At 35.2% G+C, this 19,367-nt stretch overlaps 1 protein-coding gene across 1 annotated transcript in view; it reads left to right on the top strand.

Moving 5' to 3' along the window:
- Positions 1–15,493, top strand: part of LOC138309287 (intermembrane lipid transfer protein VPS13B-like) — a 55,158-nt gene extending 39,665 nt beyond the window's left edge. The window contains 12 exon segments of the mRNA XM_069250460.1: positions 1,515–1,690; positions 1,993–2,154; positions 2,622–2,889; positions 3,447–3,620; positions 4,352–4,489; positions 4,958–5,393; positions 5,829–7,304; positions 7,687–7,857; positions 8,519–8,704; positions 9,087–9,192; positions 9,472–9,724; positions 10,249–15,493. Of these exon segments, the coding sequence (XP_069106561.1) occupies positions 1,515–1,690; positions 1,993–2,154; positions 2,622–2,889; positions 3,447–3,620; positions 4,352–4,489; positions 4,958–5,393; positions 5,829–7,304; positions 7,687–7,857; positions 8,519–8,704; positions 9,087–9,192; positions 9,472–9,724; positions 10,249–10,488 (3,786 nt within the window). The 3' untranslated portion in view covers positions 10,489–15,493.
- The last annotated feature ends 3,874 nt before the right edge of the window (positions 15,494–19,367 follow it).

Below are 19,367 nucleotides of genomic sequence, written 5' to 3'. Positions count from 1 at the left end.
TGTAAAATTCTTGGTCTTTATATACCATATGAAAGTTTAAATGGAAACACTTTTAAATTACTAATTTAAAATAATATTAAACTGTAAAAATATGAAATGAAATTGTAAGCCAGTACAACTTAATGGTTGACTGTATTGTACTCATTTCACTGCCTAGCTTGGACATGAATTGAAATATCTCAAGTGTGAGACTGTCAGTAATAAAAACCCAGCGTGATTACGAATTGATGTAACGACTCTATGGTCTGACTGTATGTACTCATTTCACTGCCTAGCTTGGACATGAATTGAAATATCTTGAGTGTAAAAACCCAGCGTGATTACGAATTTATGTAACAACTCTATGGTCTGACTGTATGTTCTCATTTCACTGCCTAGCTTGGACATGAATTGAAATATCTCGAGTGTGAGACTGTCAGTAAAAACCCAGCGTGATTACGAATTTATGTAACAACTTTATGGTCTGACTGTATGTACTCATTTCACTGCAAATATGATATGATTTTTGGCTGTACAGTACAGGGTACTGCCAAAATCATTTCAGAACATATTTGTTCATATAAAAGTAAAACCTATGCATTTTAAGCCTCAAATTGTTTGTAATTTTTGGTGGTGAATAAAATATTTTGAATTTTGATTCATGAGTAGGAAAAGAAAGAACAAATTATTAATGTATGCTTGATTAACTAGCTTCTTTAGATGACACTTTTGATATGGTTTTTAATGCCTTAATCTCTTCAAAACATTGAACAGGTATGAACGCTTGTTAATAACAGTGATATGAATTTAAGTTTATATTAGTAAATAAAATGATACTCTTTGATAATGTACGTATTCAAAGTTATTTTGTATACCAATGAAGCATGTCATATGATATTCAAAGTTATTTTGTATACCAATGAAGCATGTCATATGATATTCAAAGTTATTTTGTATACCAATGAAGCATGTCATATGATTAAAGGAGTTTTGTTTTGGTATACCACTTTTTTCGAGAGATACAAATTTTTGTGTAATTTCGCAAGAGAGCTTGGACAAGAATTGAAATATCTAGAGTGTGAGACTGTAATTAAAGACCCAGCTTGATTATGAATTTATGTAATGCTGTATTTACGATTATGTTAAAAAGTAACAAAGTCGCTAGCTAAATACATGTATTGTAAAAAATTGAAAAATAATTCAAAGTGGTTTACAATAAAGTACCAAAGGGATAATCATATAGCCTATCGTATTCTGATTTCTTTTCATGTCCATATCAGCTCCCTAACAACTCTTTTTACCCAATCTGTCTTTGCATATTTCTGAGTAATTGGCCCTTGCATATTTAGGTATCAATTTATTGTGATATCATTACTTTGTGAGCATAACTTATGATATTTTCTCTGAAAGAAAATATGACGTTACAATCAAAAACATATGACTTCACAATCAATATCTACCCTCAAGGTCAGGTAAGTCTGTAATATGTAAATATGGTATAACTGTTGAGCAACTAAGATGATCTATCATTACAGGTGCTGCTTTGTCCTCTGTTCGTTGTGAGATCACATCTTCCACGACCCGTGTTTGTACAACTAGACACCCCCAAACTGAAAACACAACAACACCTGGAGATTCCAGGACAAGGGAAAGAACTCCAGCTGTACTGCTCTGGATCTGATGTTTCACATTTACTGACCTTTAAACTCAAGTATGTAAATTTAGTCAAGGTCACGGTCACCTGCCCGATCATGTTGGTTTTCCCCGGGCACTCCAGTTTCCTCCCGTTCTAAGACACTCTTATGTGCATACATCCAGGCCATGAAAAATGATTTGTTCATGTATAATTTACAGGTGTATAACTTGTTGATACGGAATAAATATTGATATGATTTAAAATTATAATGAAATTTATAGTTTAAACTAAATTTCTTAGCTTGTGTTAAATTCATATAAAATAATTTTGAATTTCGTTCTAATCAGTGATGTCTTGTTTTATCCTCTGTCTTACAGGAACAAGGACGAGACGTCCAGTCAGGCCGTTACACTGACCACAGGTCTGATTGACCAAGTACAGCGGTCAGCGGTCAATAAGGCAGATGTAGACAACCTTACAGAGAAATGGAGAGTTAAGCCCCCTGAGGACTGGCCATACTGCTTTCACAGTAAAGACAGGTATTTATACAGAATTATCAGTCCATCTGTCTATTTTTCAATGTGTCCGTCTATACATGCATGTCCTTTTGTGTGGTAATCTTTTACAGCCTTTTTTGGGCATTTTTATGACACTCATTTTCTAGACTGAGAGAAATTATAATGAAAATGTAATTATCACCAAGGATTTGAATACAAATATAAATACAATCAGTTCTCAACATTAGTCAGGCCTTAGGAAAATTAAATCATCACAAAGTTGTATATACTAAAAGCCTGATTCAGAAGATTTAATTTAATCCTTCAATCCTAGAAGATTAATTGTGAAATCTTGTGTTAAAGATCACAGCTTCTCACACTTTTCAGAGAAATTGAATTTTGCTCACAAAATAAGTACATGTATGTTAAAATCAATGCATACCAACAAGGGCAGATAACTATTTTATACAAAGACGGATTGTAACATTACTTTTGACTTTGTATTTCAGTGATGGTGATGAGGCAGTGTATTCTGTCCCCACCGGTGGAAGCTGTACGGAATCCCTGGACGTCTCTGACGTGGATTCAGCTGACCTTACGGTGACCTTGAATGTTAATTTGTCGGAGTATTGGCCTGGAGCGGACACACTTCTCGTTAACCTATCACCGTGGTGCCTTATGACCAACCAAAGTGACCTTGAACTTGTAGTTATGGATTCCACAGGTTCACAATGGACACTACCATCTGGCAAGACATTCAGTCCTCCGAAGTTTGAGGTATGTCCACCATTTTGTTTAACTGCTGTATTTGTCGATATGTTAATATAACGAGGGAATGAATCTTGTCAAATCTTGTGGAACAGTCTACTTTCAGTCTTTGATTTCCGTCTTTGCATGTTATAGAGTTATCTCCCTTGCAGGAGGGTATAATTGTGACCTCATAATTTTTTAAGTGACGTTCATGTTGTTTTCTCCGAAAAGTATGACATTATGCTTGCCAACCCATGGTTTCACAATCAATACCTGCCTGCAAGGACAGATAACTTTTTGAATATGCAAAGACGAAACATGGTGTAATCTGTCCGCCTAAAGGAAACAAATTATCATAGTCAGCCTTATTATTACCTGAAAGGCTTTTCAAATTATCTTTCATATGTGGTCACTCTTTCCATCTGTCAATCGGCTATCATTGTTATTGCTATTTCTAAGAAATTGAAGAGATCATCCTGAAATCTGTAACATTGCATTATTCCATATGTTGTGTAAGAGAATTCTCAATTCCTAGCTTGTAAAACATCTGTATACCTTTTAACCAATTGAAGATTTTTTTTCAGGGGGAGATAATTCTAGGTTTGAGGATCGGCAGTGGTGTTGTGTGTAGCGGAAGCATTCCTTTGTCTGACGAGGAAGTGGATCTACAGAGATATCGGGCGGATATAGGACAAGTGTTGTACCTGGACGGCTATGTTTACACTCGTATCTGTGTCACACAGACAAACAGTATCAAGGTTTCAATAAAATTTCATTTTCTCCCATACTTCACAGGGATATCCCGTGGTTGCTAGGGAAAAGGTTTCTCTATCTTACACAGGGGGGTGTAAGACAGCTCACATGCGCTAGACAATAACGTGATGTCGTTAGGTTTTTTTTGAGTCTGTTAATTTGTCATATTTCCATGTTAAAGTTTTTGAGCAATCGGGAAATAAGTGAATATTCTTCTGAAAGGCGAGATTTGCTGTTCTCCAACAGCTCTCGTTCTGCTATGTATGGGAGAAAAAGAATCTTACATGGGTCTGTGAAGTGGACAGGGATATCTCAGTCCACTCAGTCCAAGTGAAAGATTTTTGCCGGTCAACCCGAGGCTTGCTGTATTAATCTCCCCCACAAAAGAAAGGCTATATGGAAATATGAAACTAAAAAAAATGTTATATATGTCATCATTACCTGTATATTATTATCATGATTCTATAATAGGCAAGAAACAAATATTTCTAAACTCCTCCTCACCCCCACTTTCCACAAACAAAACATTTAAAAAAATCAAATCAACTATTTTCCATTGATAGAAAATCAGAAATTGCTTGTGAATCAACTTTAAGAGTAAATCAGTAAAATAGTTTTTAAAAATTCATATGATATAGTGTTTTCTAAAGAAAATAAGAAAGATGTCCCTCTACTTTAAGAATTTTAACACAAGTGGACACTAGCTGATATCCCTAATACCTTTTTTAATTTCCAGGTATACTTGCTGACTCTGCAGTCGTCGGTGAGACACAGGATGCGGTTGATTACCATTATTGAGTCCATGTGTATCACCAATCTAACAGGACGGCCGTACAATGCAATATTACAGTGTGTCTGTCCTAGGCTTTCTCAGGTAAGGTGGTAGTGGGTGTCATCAGATGTACAGTTCAGTGAGATTGCACTGTAAATCAAGATACAAGATACAAGAAGTTTTATTTAGTGTCGTATACATACAATGGAATAACATTAGCTCTGTGGAGCTATTCTTACGACAAATAAAGGTATAAATATTTAATAACAACAAATGAGATTGTATTAATGTAAAAGACAGGACAGTAATAATAATGTCAAATTATAACTTGTTTAAATTTATCACAGCATGCAGGTTCTAGTTTCAAAACAAAAAAATACACACAATATATTGTAGATACATTCTATGCGACATGTTAGAAAAGCAAAGCTAAAAATGATGCTGTATGAAAAGTTCCATGCTACATATTTCAAATCAGATTGAATTTGGTGTTATTATAACAAAGAAACAAGTATGATTTTTAGTTTTAATACATTTACTTTGTAATAGTAAGAATGTTTGACTTTCCAGATTGGAGGACTGACCACTGCCGATTCTTCATCAGAAATTTGTATAGCTGATCACTCCAAGGTGAAGAATCAGGACACTGACCTCTGTCCACTTCTTCACTGGTCACTTGGAAATTCACAGGAAAGTGCTCCCCTTCAGGAAGATGATTCATTGGTCTATTACATGTCACTTCAGCCAATCAAAACAGATAACTGTGAAAAGGATCTCGATTGGTCAAATCCTGTTCGTCTGATGGCTAATAAGAATGCTGTTCGGACTACAGTGTCTGTTCCAAGGCCTGGGCTGTTAGCAGAGCCGGTGTGTATTACGGGGCAGGAGAGGAATGGCGTAGCCTACTTTGTGATGCGGCAGGATAAATCACCGTCCTGTCTGCTACATAATTCCACCAATCTGCCTATGTACTACGGCCATCACAACATTAACATCACAACTCCAGGTAAATGTTAACCATGTCCATGGAATGGTTATTTTAAAATTGTATCTTTTCCCTTAGTCATGCCTAATGTATATCTTATTTTATTGTAAGGCTTGCAAAAATAAAGACTCTTATGAAATGAACACTTATTTATGATCCTATATCATAATTTGGTCAGGGTTAATAATGTGTAATTAAAAGGTTTTTTTTATTTTGAAAACCTTTAAAAGATACACTAAAGAGTTTTGAATACAGGGGTTTCGTGATCACAAGATGACGTAAGTAAAATATGATTTACCTTAATTCAAACATCCCTGTGATTGGGATTAATCAAAAATCATGTAAAATACTATTCCATGGTGTAAGACTTGCAAATGTAAATGGTATCTGGAAAAGGCCATGTTAGCCTTCTCCAAATCTTTCATGTTGAATTCTTTAATACTTATTGTTTCACAGGAGTCACAGTTCAGGAAGAAACAGAACTTGTGGGTGGTCCCCCCTTTATACCTGTTGGACAAAGTGTCTTCTACACGCCAAACCTCGTCAATGGTGTATTTGGGGAAGACATCTCGAACACCCTCATTCCAAGTCTACATTTCGCTTTAAATAGCAATGACCTTCAACGTAAGACAGCAGATGTACAAGGTCAAGATCAAAGTGAAAAGTGTCTAGTCTGGAGCCATGCGATAGATGTGAACTCTAACATGGAAATGTTTGTACCAATTCAAGGTTGTATCGACATTAAGGTCAAGGTCAGGAAGGTTGCCATGGTGACATCTGTCACCATAGAACCAATAAGCAAGGCCGAAGTTTCAGCCAAAGAAATCCGAAGTCGTCTGAAGGGTCAGGAAAGAACTGTTACCACTGTAGCAGAGGAACTTCCTGTGGATAAAAGTGAAATGTTGTTCCCTGTTCATGAGGAAAATATCCCACACAGCGTACCTGAAGTCAAGTCTGTCGCAACAAATATCGACTTAACAGTTGGTGTAAGGCTTCGGCATCTGACTGTTGCTCTGAAAGACGAATCATCAAGTCCTGAGGAAGTATCGGAAGTTCTCAGACTTTCCATGGATGAATTGTTTGTGGCCTATTATCCTTCTGGCCAGATTTCTGTTGACGATTCCGAGAGTCATTCATGCATATCAGCATGTGTTGGGGTCATTCAACTGGACAATCAGTTGTTTTACACCAAAGGTCTCTACGACTTCCCAGTTCTGTTTTTACCACAGAATGTCCCAGACCCGTCACAACTCACACTGCCCACACTTCAGAATCTCAGTATCGCCGAGAAATTCGCTGTCCTTAAATCTGTCAGTTTCCTACATGTTCAGTTAGTTATTGGAAAAGATATTCTAGATAACTCTGTGACAAAGAGAATGGAATTCGGCCTACAACCAGCCACTGCTAACATCGACGATGGATTTATTCTGAGACTTCTAAAGGAAGTGGAAAGTTTGATACCGACAAAACTTACACATTTCAATGCAGACAACAAGTGTCTGTTTGTGAAAAAACTACCAAAGTCTTTCAGGAAGGTATCCACGGCATATAGCTCACCGGTGAAGATTGAACATCTATGCATACAGCCTGTCGCCTTACTCTTTAGTATACACGCTTCTCTGAAATTATTCATAGCCTCAGACCGTACGCCGCTCTCCTTCAGTAAGTTTGAACGGAAGGATGTCTGCGGAACTTCTCATCAGCTGATCCGAGTATTGGCCATGCACTACGCTACAGGAGCGTTATTCCGGGCTGGAATCGTGGTCGGCTCCTTGGAGATCCTTGGTAACCCTACTGGACTCATACGGAGTATAGGAACAGGCGTAGCTGATCTGGTCAAGATGCCGTACACAGGATTGACGAGAGGACCGGGGGCATTTGTGTCTGGAGTATCTCATGGCATGACTTCATTTGTCAAAAATATTTCCTCAGGTATGAATACCTTCAATTATGGCTTTTTGTCATAAGGTTAAAATTAACAGTTAATGTCTTCAATATAATAAGACATTGATCAGTTATTGTGCCAAAAGCATAAGCATATACTTTTGAATTATGTAAATCATGAAAATTTTTACATGTTTTATAGAAACTGAGTGATCCCACAGTACATGGTTAAAAAAAATCAATATGTCTGATTATACTTAGTGGAAAAGGTCACCACAATGGTGCTACTTAATATTGTATTTAAGATTTTTCATATGTTAACCTATTCACCCCTGAAGACACATTTAGATTCTTCTATTTCAAAGGATGGAACAGTCCATTTTGGAATTTCAGTGGTGAATGGGTTAATCTATCATTGTAACATTTGTAGGGATGCTGATGTCTGTGACCAGTTTTGCCTCCAGTGTGTCGAGGAACATGGACCGTCTATCCTTGGACCAAAACCACCAGGAACGACAGGAAGAGAGACGACGACAACAGCCCCACGGGATCTCAAGTGGACTCAAACAGGGACTAACAGGCTTTGGAATGAGTTTACTAGGTATAACTACGTAACCATAGCAACTTATCTGTGTACAAATATGTGTGACTTTCAGGCTCAGCAACCAGTCAACTATTACTAAACATTTGTGTGCCCCACTATACTATTTTTTTTTTTTAGATCTTTCAAATTACATAATTGCTAATATACTGTATTTGACCCAATAATGGCAGTGCACTTCTTAGGATCAAATTTGAACAAACCTTCCACAAAAGTTAGCCATCAGTTAATTTACAAAAGAAGTAAAATGAAGAAACTCCTGTATAAGCCATGACTTTCTTGCCTGGAAATCAGACGTAGTCATCAAATAAACCCTGTGAAACAAACCATTGAAACTGACAGATATACACAAAATATTATAATTGTATATGTTAGAAACAATGAATAAACACTGTATTAATGTTCTGGTAGACCAAGATTCAAACGGTACAGATCTTAAATAGGATGTCAATTAAAAGCATCAAATGGTTATGATAATGTTTTAGTCTACATACTAGTAGATGTTACAATCGTTACAAAATACTTTAATGAAAAAGCTTTTCCCAACATACGCTAATAAGACCTGGGGCCTCGCCCATTAGAATCCTATCATGTATTTCAAGGGTAGGAAGGGGGTTTATTGCTAGTAGAACACTTAAAAATTTAAGTTGTCTGTATGTAGGGGCTGTGGCAGGATTAGCTGACCAACCTATTCAGAATATCATCTCTAACCAAGCTGCTGACGAGAGACATAAATCTACGTCAGCTGCTGCCACGGGTGTCATGACAGGAGTTGGTAAGGGCCTTGTAGGGGCTTTCACCAAACCTATAGGAGGAGCTGCTGAACTCTTATCACAAACTGGACAAGGTCAGAACCTTATTTATTTTAATAGATCAATGTAGCAAATATAACTTAGATAATTAAGTATCTTTGTTATTTACCATGCTAAAATGTTAACTTCGTGATTTTACAGGTAAATTGCTCTACTGTATTTGATGTAGTTGAATCTTTTAGCATCAATTTATTTCCACAAATTTTAATTCACTGCAAAATATGCGAACAAAATTAAGATAGTTTACAGTATTGTTAATTACATATTTATAAAACGCATTGAATTTTTTATCCATAATATTTCCTTGTTTGCTCACATAGAGGAAAACTCCTCATGGAGACTTCAGTTTTGTTTCCCACAGTTATGAACATTTTCTCACAATAAATTGTTATTCAAAGATGTTTTTGTGGTGTGTAGGGATACTGCTTGGGACTGGACTTGCTGGAGATTTACCTAAAGTACGATACACAGCCGAGGTACAGCCTGTGTCTTCGTTCTCTAGCTGTCGACAGAAATATCTGGGGTAGGTATATCACCTTAAGTTCAATTTACAGCAGAAGAATATGTACAGGCTGTGTTTTCATTATCTAACAGCAGCCAGCTGTCAACAGAATTATCTGGGGTTAGAACATCATTGTCAACAATCTTGGTTCATATTTCAAGATATTTGTAAAACTTCTCATGTATGACAAGTTGTCTAATTTGATTATTTCTTTGTATAAAAAATAATGTCTATATCAATTGTTATTATATTGAATATCAAAATGATTCAGATATACTATATTTCTTTCACATCTAACAGGAAGTTGCTGCAGACTGTGTCCAGCAATGACCTTTTGACCTCAATGCCTGCAACCTTTCTTCTTGTGAATGGGTCAGAGGTCAGTGTTGAACTCCTGATAACCAATGAGCTGCTCTTTGTCATGAACTGTGAAGAGGATTGTCAGCAGCAAGCCTTTTCATTGGCTGAGCTGGAGGTTTCCCTGAAGCCTGGAAATCCAAACCTATTGACTCTGCTGTGGAAGGATCGGTCTCGTCAGGGTTCTACAGTGGAGGTAATTAGAATTATGTCATCAACACAATAGGCCACAGAGAACTTGCAGACATGATAATATCTCTGATGATCAAAAATAGGGATAAGAGAAAGGTTAGGTAAATTATAATTGGCAATTTGGGACCCTAAGAAGGTAGTGTAAATAAGCCGGTTGTCTATATACAGAGGTGGTCGCTAAGGCAGGTTTTACTGTACATGGTTTACAAAGATTTACATTAGGAAATCTTGAATTTGTTTGGTGTTGTAACTTCATAAGAAGTCATTGATATAGATGTCTCTGGCCCCAAGATCACGAAACAATCATAAGTCCAAACTGTTTTAGACTTAACCAATCAAAAATGATGTTACAGAAAGATACATCATTACTGATTGGCTAAGTCTATAAACTTAAATCGAAGATTATTTCATGGTTCTGGATCCAGCATGTTTTGTTTGCAATTGATTAATGAATACACTAAATATGAAAAAAAAAAATTAATTCATAATCCTACATGTGTGATTAATTTTGTAAATATTCTGTTTCAGTTTGAAAATGAAAACAAGGACCGTGTTGAGGCATTTATAGATGGCGCTGCAGACTACGTACAACTGTCACCACCACGATCACCGACAGTAGCAGACAGTCAGTCGGATATGTCAGCCTCACCATCAAATCACGGTGTTCAACAACTAAATTTCTTATTGGATTCATGTCATGTAGCTTTATTCATCAGCACATTTAACCTGGCTATGAGGAGAAGTCAAAACTTGGGATTCAATGTATAATTATATTACAGAATGAGTTACCTCCCTTGTAAGTAGGTGCCCATTGTGACATCATTGTTTTGTGAGCAAAACTCTGATAACTTTCTATGAAAAGTATAACATTACGTTTACTTAAGCATTGAAGTCACTATTTTTTTTAAATTTCATCAGAGTATGAAAGAAACTTTGTTTGCAAACTGTGTGAATCCGCCTAGCGGATTCTCACAAAAGTTTGCAAACAAAATTTATTTCATAACCCGATGAAATTAAAAAATAGTGACATCAATGCTTATAATTAATTTTCCAGACCACTTTATTAAATGAAATACGTTTACACGTACGATTCCATTGATTTTTTCCAAGGGATTATTTCTTCCAAATCGATACGCAACGTCAATGTTTCTATTGTGACATCACGATAACGCCGGGTTTCGCGCCATTCACGGATTTTTTTTTTTCATCTTGGAATGAAAAAAATGAATAGACCAATCAGAAAGCCAGAAACAAAGAGAAAATTAATTATAAACATATGATGTCACAATCCACCCTGTAATGTGCAAATATTAAATATTATATAATAACAGATAGTGTTTGGGCATGTAAAATGACGAAGGAAATATCTACATATATGTATTCTCACCCGATTGGGAATAGACAAGGGACATATTTGACAAATTATACTGTATATTATTAGCATTTTAAGACTGAATAAAATAATTATATGTGCATGTGAATTATGACCAGTGGTCTAGATAACCGTACCAGTGGTGCCTCTGTCACAGGTTCTGAAAGTGCTATTAATTATATTGTTGATGCTAACACTGACGATGTATGATTAATTAAGTACAATGTCTTTCAGTCAATAAATATAATAGTGGGGCCAAGTTCAATTTTATCATTTTATTTATTAAGTATCAGTTAATTAAATAGTGTATGTAGTTTTGACACAGGGATATATAAAAAAATAACCAATGTATAATTTAACTAATATCCCATCTCGACATATTAAAGAGTTATCTACCCATGTAGGTATTAAAGTATCAATTGTAATGTCATGTGTTTATAAGTGTAACATCATATTTTTCCACAAAATAAAGTGAATTTTGCTCTGAAAATAATATCATTACAATTGATACCTTTCCAGAAGGGAGATAACTCTTTAAAATGCCAAGAATGGAATTGCCCGTGACACAAACATCAGACCTATGATAGTTAAAATAATACTTTGGATGACCAAAATCAAACTTCATGGATTTCCGTTTCTATTTGACAATTCTATTTTCCTTTCGTTTTGCTCTGAGCATACTCAAACATTAAGGACACCTTTCACACAGAAAGTGCCAGCTAGGGATTGTTTTCCTGGTCAGATGGTCAAAGGTCAAGGTCAGTGGAAAAATATCTTTTTTTTTGTGATAGATATAATTCCATTGGATCAAACTTTCAACTGAAAATAGCCATACTTTTTTGTGATGTTATATACTGCTGTAACTATTTGGGATTTTTTGTTTTTAATTTATGGTTTTTTATTTGTATTGAATAACTGTTTGTATGTTACCCATATATGTTATTCTTCATTGTTTTTATTTATTTATTATTGCCCATTTTGTGTTTTTGTTAAGATTGTCACTCAGTGTCTGACACAAAAAGCGTTATATAGAACATTGTTGTGCATAGCATTTCAGATCGGTAATGTGATAAATAAAAGAATCTTTAATAACAATTTGAGTTCCCCATATTATGTTAAATAATTGTTTATAGTTTACAGTGATATAATTGTATGTTATATGCCTGTAAAGTTGCAAAACAAGCATAGCACACCCTTGTACATTCTGATCTATCACAGTTGCTTCCCTTTGTTTTACTGTCAACAAGGACGTATAGAGAAGGATAAGTCACACTGGGTTTTGGGGTAGTACAAGGCAGGAGCTTTTGTGTTTGTGCACTGACCGTATCGTTGGGCGACGACTGATTTTCCTTTGATATCCGCCGGCGCAGCTTTTGGTGTAGCTTGTGGGTGCGAGGGTTACCGTCTTACTTTCTGAAACGGGGCTGTCATTTCATGAGCTGTCATATTTTCTTAACGAAAATTTAAGACATATTCTAAATTTTTCGTCCTTAAAGCAAGAAGTAAACGTTGTGAAATTTAATAAACTTTACATTGATGTTTCGTTTGACTCGACAAGACAAGCATTTGTTGAGAAAAACAGTTTTATTCCCGGTTCATAGGCGTCTCGCGTGGTGTTTAGTAGTGTAAAGAGACAGTCACGAATCCTTCTCACTTATAAATCCTTGCTGTCAATGATCACTCACGTATTGAAATGAAGGGAAGTAAATCTGATAGATGACAGAGTGAAAAAAAGGGAAGTAACTTTTATAAATGACAGAGTGAAACAAAGGTAAGTAACTCTGATAAATGACAAAGTGAAACAAAGGGAAGTAACTCTGATAAATGACAGAGTTAAACAAAGGGAAGTAACTCTGATAAATGACAGAGTGAAACAAAGGAAAGTAACTCTGATAAATGACAGAGTTAAACAAAGGGAAGTAACTCTGATAAATGACAGAGTGAAACAAAGGGAAGTAACACTGATAAAAGACAAAGTGAAACAAAGGGAAGTAACTCTGATAAATGACAGAGTTAAACAAAGGGAAGTAACACTGATAAATGACAGAGTTAAACAAAGGGAAGTAACTCTGATAAATGACAGAGTTAAACAAAGGGAAGTAACTCTGATAAATGACAAAGTGAAACAAAGGAAAGTAACTCTGATAAATGACAGAGTTAAACAAAGGGAAGTAACTCTGATAAATGACAGAGTGAAACAAAGGGAAGTAACTGATAAATGACAAAGTGAAACAAAGGGAAGTAACTCTGATAAATGACAAAGTGAAACAAAGGGAAGTAACTCTGATAAATCAGAATGCTTCTTGTACCATTGACTGATAAAGAATGTGTTAACTTATATATAATAGTTTTTTTTATTTTGATGAATGAAGTTTTTTTATCTTTGCTCTATGAAGTTGTATTCGTATATTCCTGAAATTAAACAATCTTGCATGGGCTAGTGCAATGATGAATTAGCCAATGTCCTTTAAAGCCACCATAGTCTATAGAAAAATACAATTAATGCATGCAGTCATGTTTTAGCATAACAATTCTGCTGCGAAAAGTGCTAAATTAGATTACCGATGATATGTGTACATTTACATCTACGTTAGTATGTATTAGGCACTGAGGAAACTGATTGGATCAATAATACCCAGCCTAAAACTGCACATACCATTTTCAACCCGATAAACACATATGGCACTTACAAACAGAGAAGGGGTTGGGATCAGTCTTTAAATTCATAAAATTAATTCACAAAGTAAGTGCCATTATTCAATTTGTAAAAGAAATCAAATAAAGAAAACCATTTGTTTTTATAGTTTCATTCTGCTTTTAATTTGAATTCAGTGAAAATGAGGCCTCAAAAAGGGGAGGGGCGCTTATTGGGTCAAATATGCAAATATGATTCATACCTTTAATAAGCATAATAAGATACGGTTGAAATAAAAACAGTTTCCAGGTCCTAACCTTTAAGGTACATAAATCAGGTTACACTTTAAAAAACTTATTACTTTTGACATAAATGAGCAACAAAAAAGGTATTTGTTATATGAAAACAGGCAATCAAATGTTTTATTGAATGCATAGTATAAAACAATAAATTGATTCTGCTGAAAACCATTGACGTCATAATGACGTCATCACTTTTAAGATATTGGCATGTCAAGAGGATATTATACAGGCAGTGTAAAACAGTGTTTTTGGTCATGTAATGCCCCAGTTTTCAAAAACTCAAAAGTTTTCTGTGTGGGAATAACCAGTAGTACAGAAAGTAATCACCAACACCAGAAAATATTGTCCAATGTATTAATTAGGCATTATAAAATAAGAATAAATCTTCAATGCTACTGTTCGAAGGTTGCTCAAATATCAAGGATAACATTGTTTTTATCGCATTTTTCAAAAATATGTCTTTTGTGAAAATCATTGCTAAGATAACGTAGATTTGTTTGTTAAGCTGTTTGTTAATCTAAATATGAAATTATGATTACAGGCTTTTTGGAGATGAAATACTGGTGATTTATGTGCTGTACTAATAAAAGGAAATATTGAACTTTGAAAGTGTAACATAATTTATGGGACACCCTGTAGTTGATTTTTACATATTAATAAATCAATCATTCTAGTTTTGTTCAATCAAAATCCAGTAAAGAAGGCTATACAAATCCTGTACAGATAGCAAATTAGCTTTAAATCATTTGAATTTATTTTAATGTATGAAAGCGAGATCTGAAAGGTAAATGTTCTGGTTGGAAATAAAATGAATACATCATTCAACTATTTAAATACCTGTGAAAAAAGTTCTTTGGTCAACTTCGCTAGCCAAGGGTATTAGTATGATTCTCTTTGTAGTAGGAAGAGAATCGGACTAATATCCTTGGCTAGCGAAGTTGTTCTTTGGTATGAAAACATAAAATGAATTCGCCTCAAAAAGAAGTTGGATTTTCTTATATGGCAACAAAAATAGCTTTGTTTTGATTGATGCTGTGCATATAAGTATATCAAATATACTTTTTAAGATATTAGTTAGGGGAATTTTGTTTGTGATGATTTTGTTTGTGATGATTTAGGTTGATAAGGTGATTAATATATTATGTACATGTTTAACATGTAAACTATTATTTGGGAGAAGTATCATGTACAGTATGCATTCAATACATATACACATAAGTACATAATATAATACATTTGTACATGTATTTATTAGAATTATTAAAAGTGGGATGATATTATGATAGATGTACATGTTCTACTAAATGTTTTTTTGTAAATCATACTTGTTTACAAAGTTTTTGCACATGCATTGCCTGTTTTAATTGAATGAATGCTTAAGCAATAATATGGAAATTCTCTGTATTATATTAAGATATATTTTTAGCGGATGATGCAAAATGGCGAATAAACTTATCCAATGACTACAGTTTTGTCTGCTGTTTTCAGTTATAAGGTCATCTGGCCATTATGATTTCCATTTTTGGCATTCAGAGCTATTAGAGTTACTTCCCTTCTTTCTACTACAACCTATTGACCTCTATCTACACGGAAACTTTTGATCCATTGTAACGTTCTAGGTCACAGAATGCCAAACATGGTCAAGTCTTTTGAATAACTTCCTATCGTTTACTAGTTGTTCAGAGACCTGATATTGGGTCTGTAGCATGCTAGGAGGAAGGGCAACCAAGTTTCTTCTAATCAATGACCTTGACCTCTATTTAAGGACACAGCTAGGGGTCAAACATGGTCAAATCTTGCAACTATGTATATACCCAGAGATCTGGTATTTAGTCTGTAGCATGCAGAGAGGAAGGGCAACCAAGTTTCTGCTTATTAATGACATTGAACTTCATTCAAGGTCACAGGGATCACACATGGTCAAATCATTCAACAACTAACCAAAGACATGGTACTCTGTCTGTAGCATGCTTGGAGGAAGGGCAACCAAGTTTCTTCTAATTTATGGCCTTGACCTTCATTCAAGATGCTGCCACTGTCTGGGAATACAACACAAAACATTACACTAGCAGATGCACTATCGAAGTCATCCAGAGACGTGATGCAAGATTTAATTAACATATACATAGTCCCTGTGATCAGATTGCTCAACTTCTAACCACACTGACACTGAATATATTGAGGACATCAAAGCTAATATATTTCATGATTTATAGAATTTGATATTTTTGTGAAAATATAGAAGAAAAAAGAAACCTTCATGTGCTTGTCTTTCCATATACAGGCACATGATTATGTACATGTATCCAATGCATTCGGCCGAGTGTTACATACGTGACATCCTCGATACTCCAGGTGTTCCGATCACTTTACAAATGTACGATCTCTACACCCCTGGACCACAGGGACCTGGCACGAAAATTTTTAACCAATAGTATACATATATATATTATAGTATCAAGGGTATGAACTCGGCGGTCGAGAAAAACGGACCTATTTTTCTAAAACCGTGATTATTTTAATAACTGGGTTCTTTACAACATTGACGGATATCTTACCTTAAAGAGAAATAATTTATCTTTCCATTGAGTGCTTGATGAACAAAATTGGCCAAGTATTGACGAAGCTATGGCTTGATGAATTGGGAAATTTACGAAAAATATGCTAGGTAGACATTTCCCTGTCCGGTCGAAATGTCGTCTCGGCTCTAATGGGTACCTCAAAAACCAAGCCAAAATCACAAAATCTACGCTTGTGGTGGTAAACAATACCCATAACCGTGTTCATCCACAATCTTCTTTGGAGGTGTCATGACCCGTACTTTGTAGAAACTCCATTTAAACATCGTGTAGCTCACTTACTTTAACCGTCACCGCCATGTTCATTTGTTCTTCGGAACGCTTCTCGAGTTTACCGACAAGCACAACATAACATAATTTGCATAATGTAGTCAATATATGTAAAGTCGAGAAGCGTTCCGAGAGAAAAATGAACATGGCCACGACGGTTAAAGTAAGTGAGCTACACGATGTTTAAATGGAGTTTCTCCAAAGGACGGGTCATGACACCTCCAAAGGAGATTGTGGATGGACACGGTTATGGGTATTGTTTACCACCACAAGCGTAGATTTTGTGATTTTGGCTTGGTTTTTGAGGTACCCATTAGAGCCGAAAGGACATTTCGACCGGACAGGGAAATGTCTACCTAGCATATTTTTCGTAAATTTCCCGATTCTTCACTCCATAGCTTCGTCAATACTTGGCCAAGTTTGTTCATCAAGCACTCAATGGAAAGATAAATTATTTCTCTTTAAGGTCGGATATCCGTCAATGTTGTATAGAACCCATTTATTAAAATAATCACGGTTTTAAAAAAATAGGTCCGTTTTTCTCGACCGTCGAGTTCATACCCTTGATACTATAATATATATATATGTATACTATTGGTTAAAAATTTTCGTGCCAGGTCCCTGTGCCCTGGACTGCTAGCTGTCTCATAGTAAAACTGGAGGCATCAGAAAGGTATTTTAGTCGTTTGGTGTTCATCAAAAGAGCCGTATAACGGTACACTGTAGTTGACTGTGGCTTTGAAGTTGGGCGTCGCTCTCTCTGTATCTTTACAGGCCTGTGATTGGTTCAGAGTTCTTCCTCTAAGCTGCCTTTAGTTTTACTATTCATGAGATATTCCAGGGATGTAGATATCGTGGCCCCTTTTCTGAGTTGCTGTATATGTATATCAGGCAAGTTGACAGATTTGTATGGTGGCATATTTCTGCCAGAGAGGTAGTATTAAGATCATACAAATGTATGTATGGCATTATTTAATTTATTGTAAATATATATGTTCCATTTATTTCAATTATTTTATATCATTTTTGTGGGTTTTTTTTTTAATTATTATTCCTGGTATTAAAAAGAATATTTTTTTTTCATAACATGCTACAAAATAAATGGGAATTTGTATGATTCTTAGGATTTTTTGTACTAATAACCAGTAGTATCTAGGCATTTTCGTACGGAACCTACCAAAGCATAATGAGTTATGTAGGTCCTATATATACATATGTAGGTCCCAATTTAGCACATAAGCCCGTGCATGCACATCGTTGTCCTTATATATAATTAGTACATGTACAAGTACATGTATTAGATTCACAAAAAAACTAAGTGGGCTACGCGGAAGCTTAACCATTTGTTTGGAAAGAATGTGGAAATAAAACAATGATATGATAGTATTGCTTAGCAATTTCAAATGGTGAAAGTGAAACCACGATCCGTGGGGGATTTCCCAATAAATTGTACAAAACACGCGTTCACGTAGTGAAACAAGTCACGTGCTTATACCTAATTCATGTCATTGGCCGAAATAAATATGGAATTGTATTATGGGTAACTAGTGATCGATCACATGAGTGTGTGTTTACTTCCAAATATAGTGATTTCTCTGACCTGGTATTTAGTATATTTAATTTGGCCTATTGACGTAGATCTTATTTCCTCTGTGTTATATCAGAGATTTAAATAGCAAGCAGGTACTTATATACATAAATATAAATTTAGAATTCTACGAATTTAGCCGGGAGTAGCCGATCTTCGCTTATCCTAGATTTGACGGTGAGACCTATTGAATTGGTCAATTTGCATTATATCATTTATTTACAAAACGTGAAAATGACAGTTTTATAACTCATTTTAGTTCATTATTTATAGTAAAACATTACATATGTGCAAGTCAAAATGATATACATGCGATATTAATACCATTTTGGAGTCTAAATCTTTTCAAATAAACCAATTTTTCCGAAGAAATGGCAAGCAAACTATCACCATATTTGGAAGTAAACACACAATCACGTGATCACTAGTTACCCATAATACAATTATATATTCCGACCAATGGCAAGAATGAGGTTATAAGCACGTGACTTGTTATACTACGTTTGACTACAAAGAACGCGTGTTTTTACTAAAAAAAACCCCAGATATTCAGAGTTTGGAGTTTAAAACCGCGTCCCGGGAGGATTTTTAGTCAAAAGCTTGAATCTGGCCATTAAGACCGTAACAAAAATTTGTTGTGCCTTTATATACATGTAAGTGTATCGAGGGATGTAAATATTTATGTATATATATGGACAGGGCAAGCTAACAAGTAAAGCTGGTTTCCCAATGTGCATTGTTTTAAATTAGGTAACTGGTATTTTTCGTGATTCGCAAGAAAATAAAACATGAAAAAAAATCATTGTTTTGCATTTTTCATTCATTCTTTTAATATGGGAATGTAAAACGAGATCGATAATTGTTTAGAGTCTCAAAAGTCATTAACTTACCGTTAATACTA

Source organism: Argopecten irradians, chromosome 15, assembly GCF_041381155.1.
Source record: "Argopecten irradians isolate NY chromosome 15, Ai_NY, whole genome shotgun sequence".
NCBI classification, from domain to species: domain Eukaryota; kingdom Metazoa; phylum Mollusca; class Bivalvia; order Pectinida; family Pectinidae; genus Argopecten; species Argopecten irradians.
This window is presented reverse-complemented; position numbering and strand designations above follow the sequence as displayed.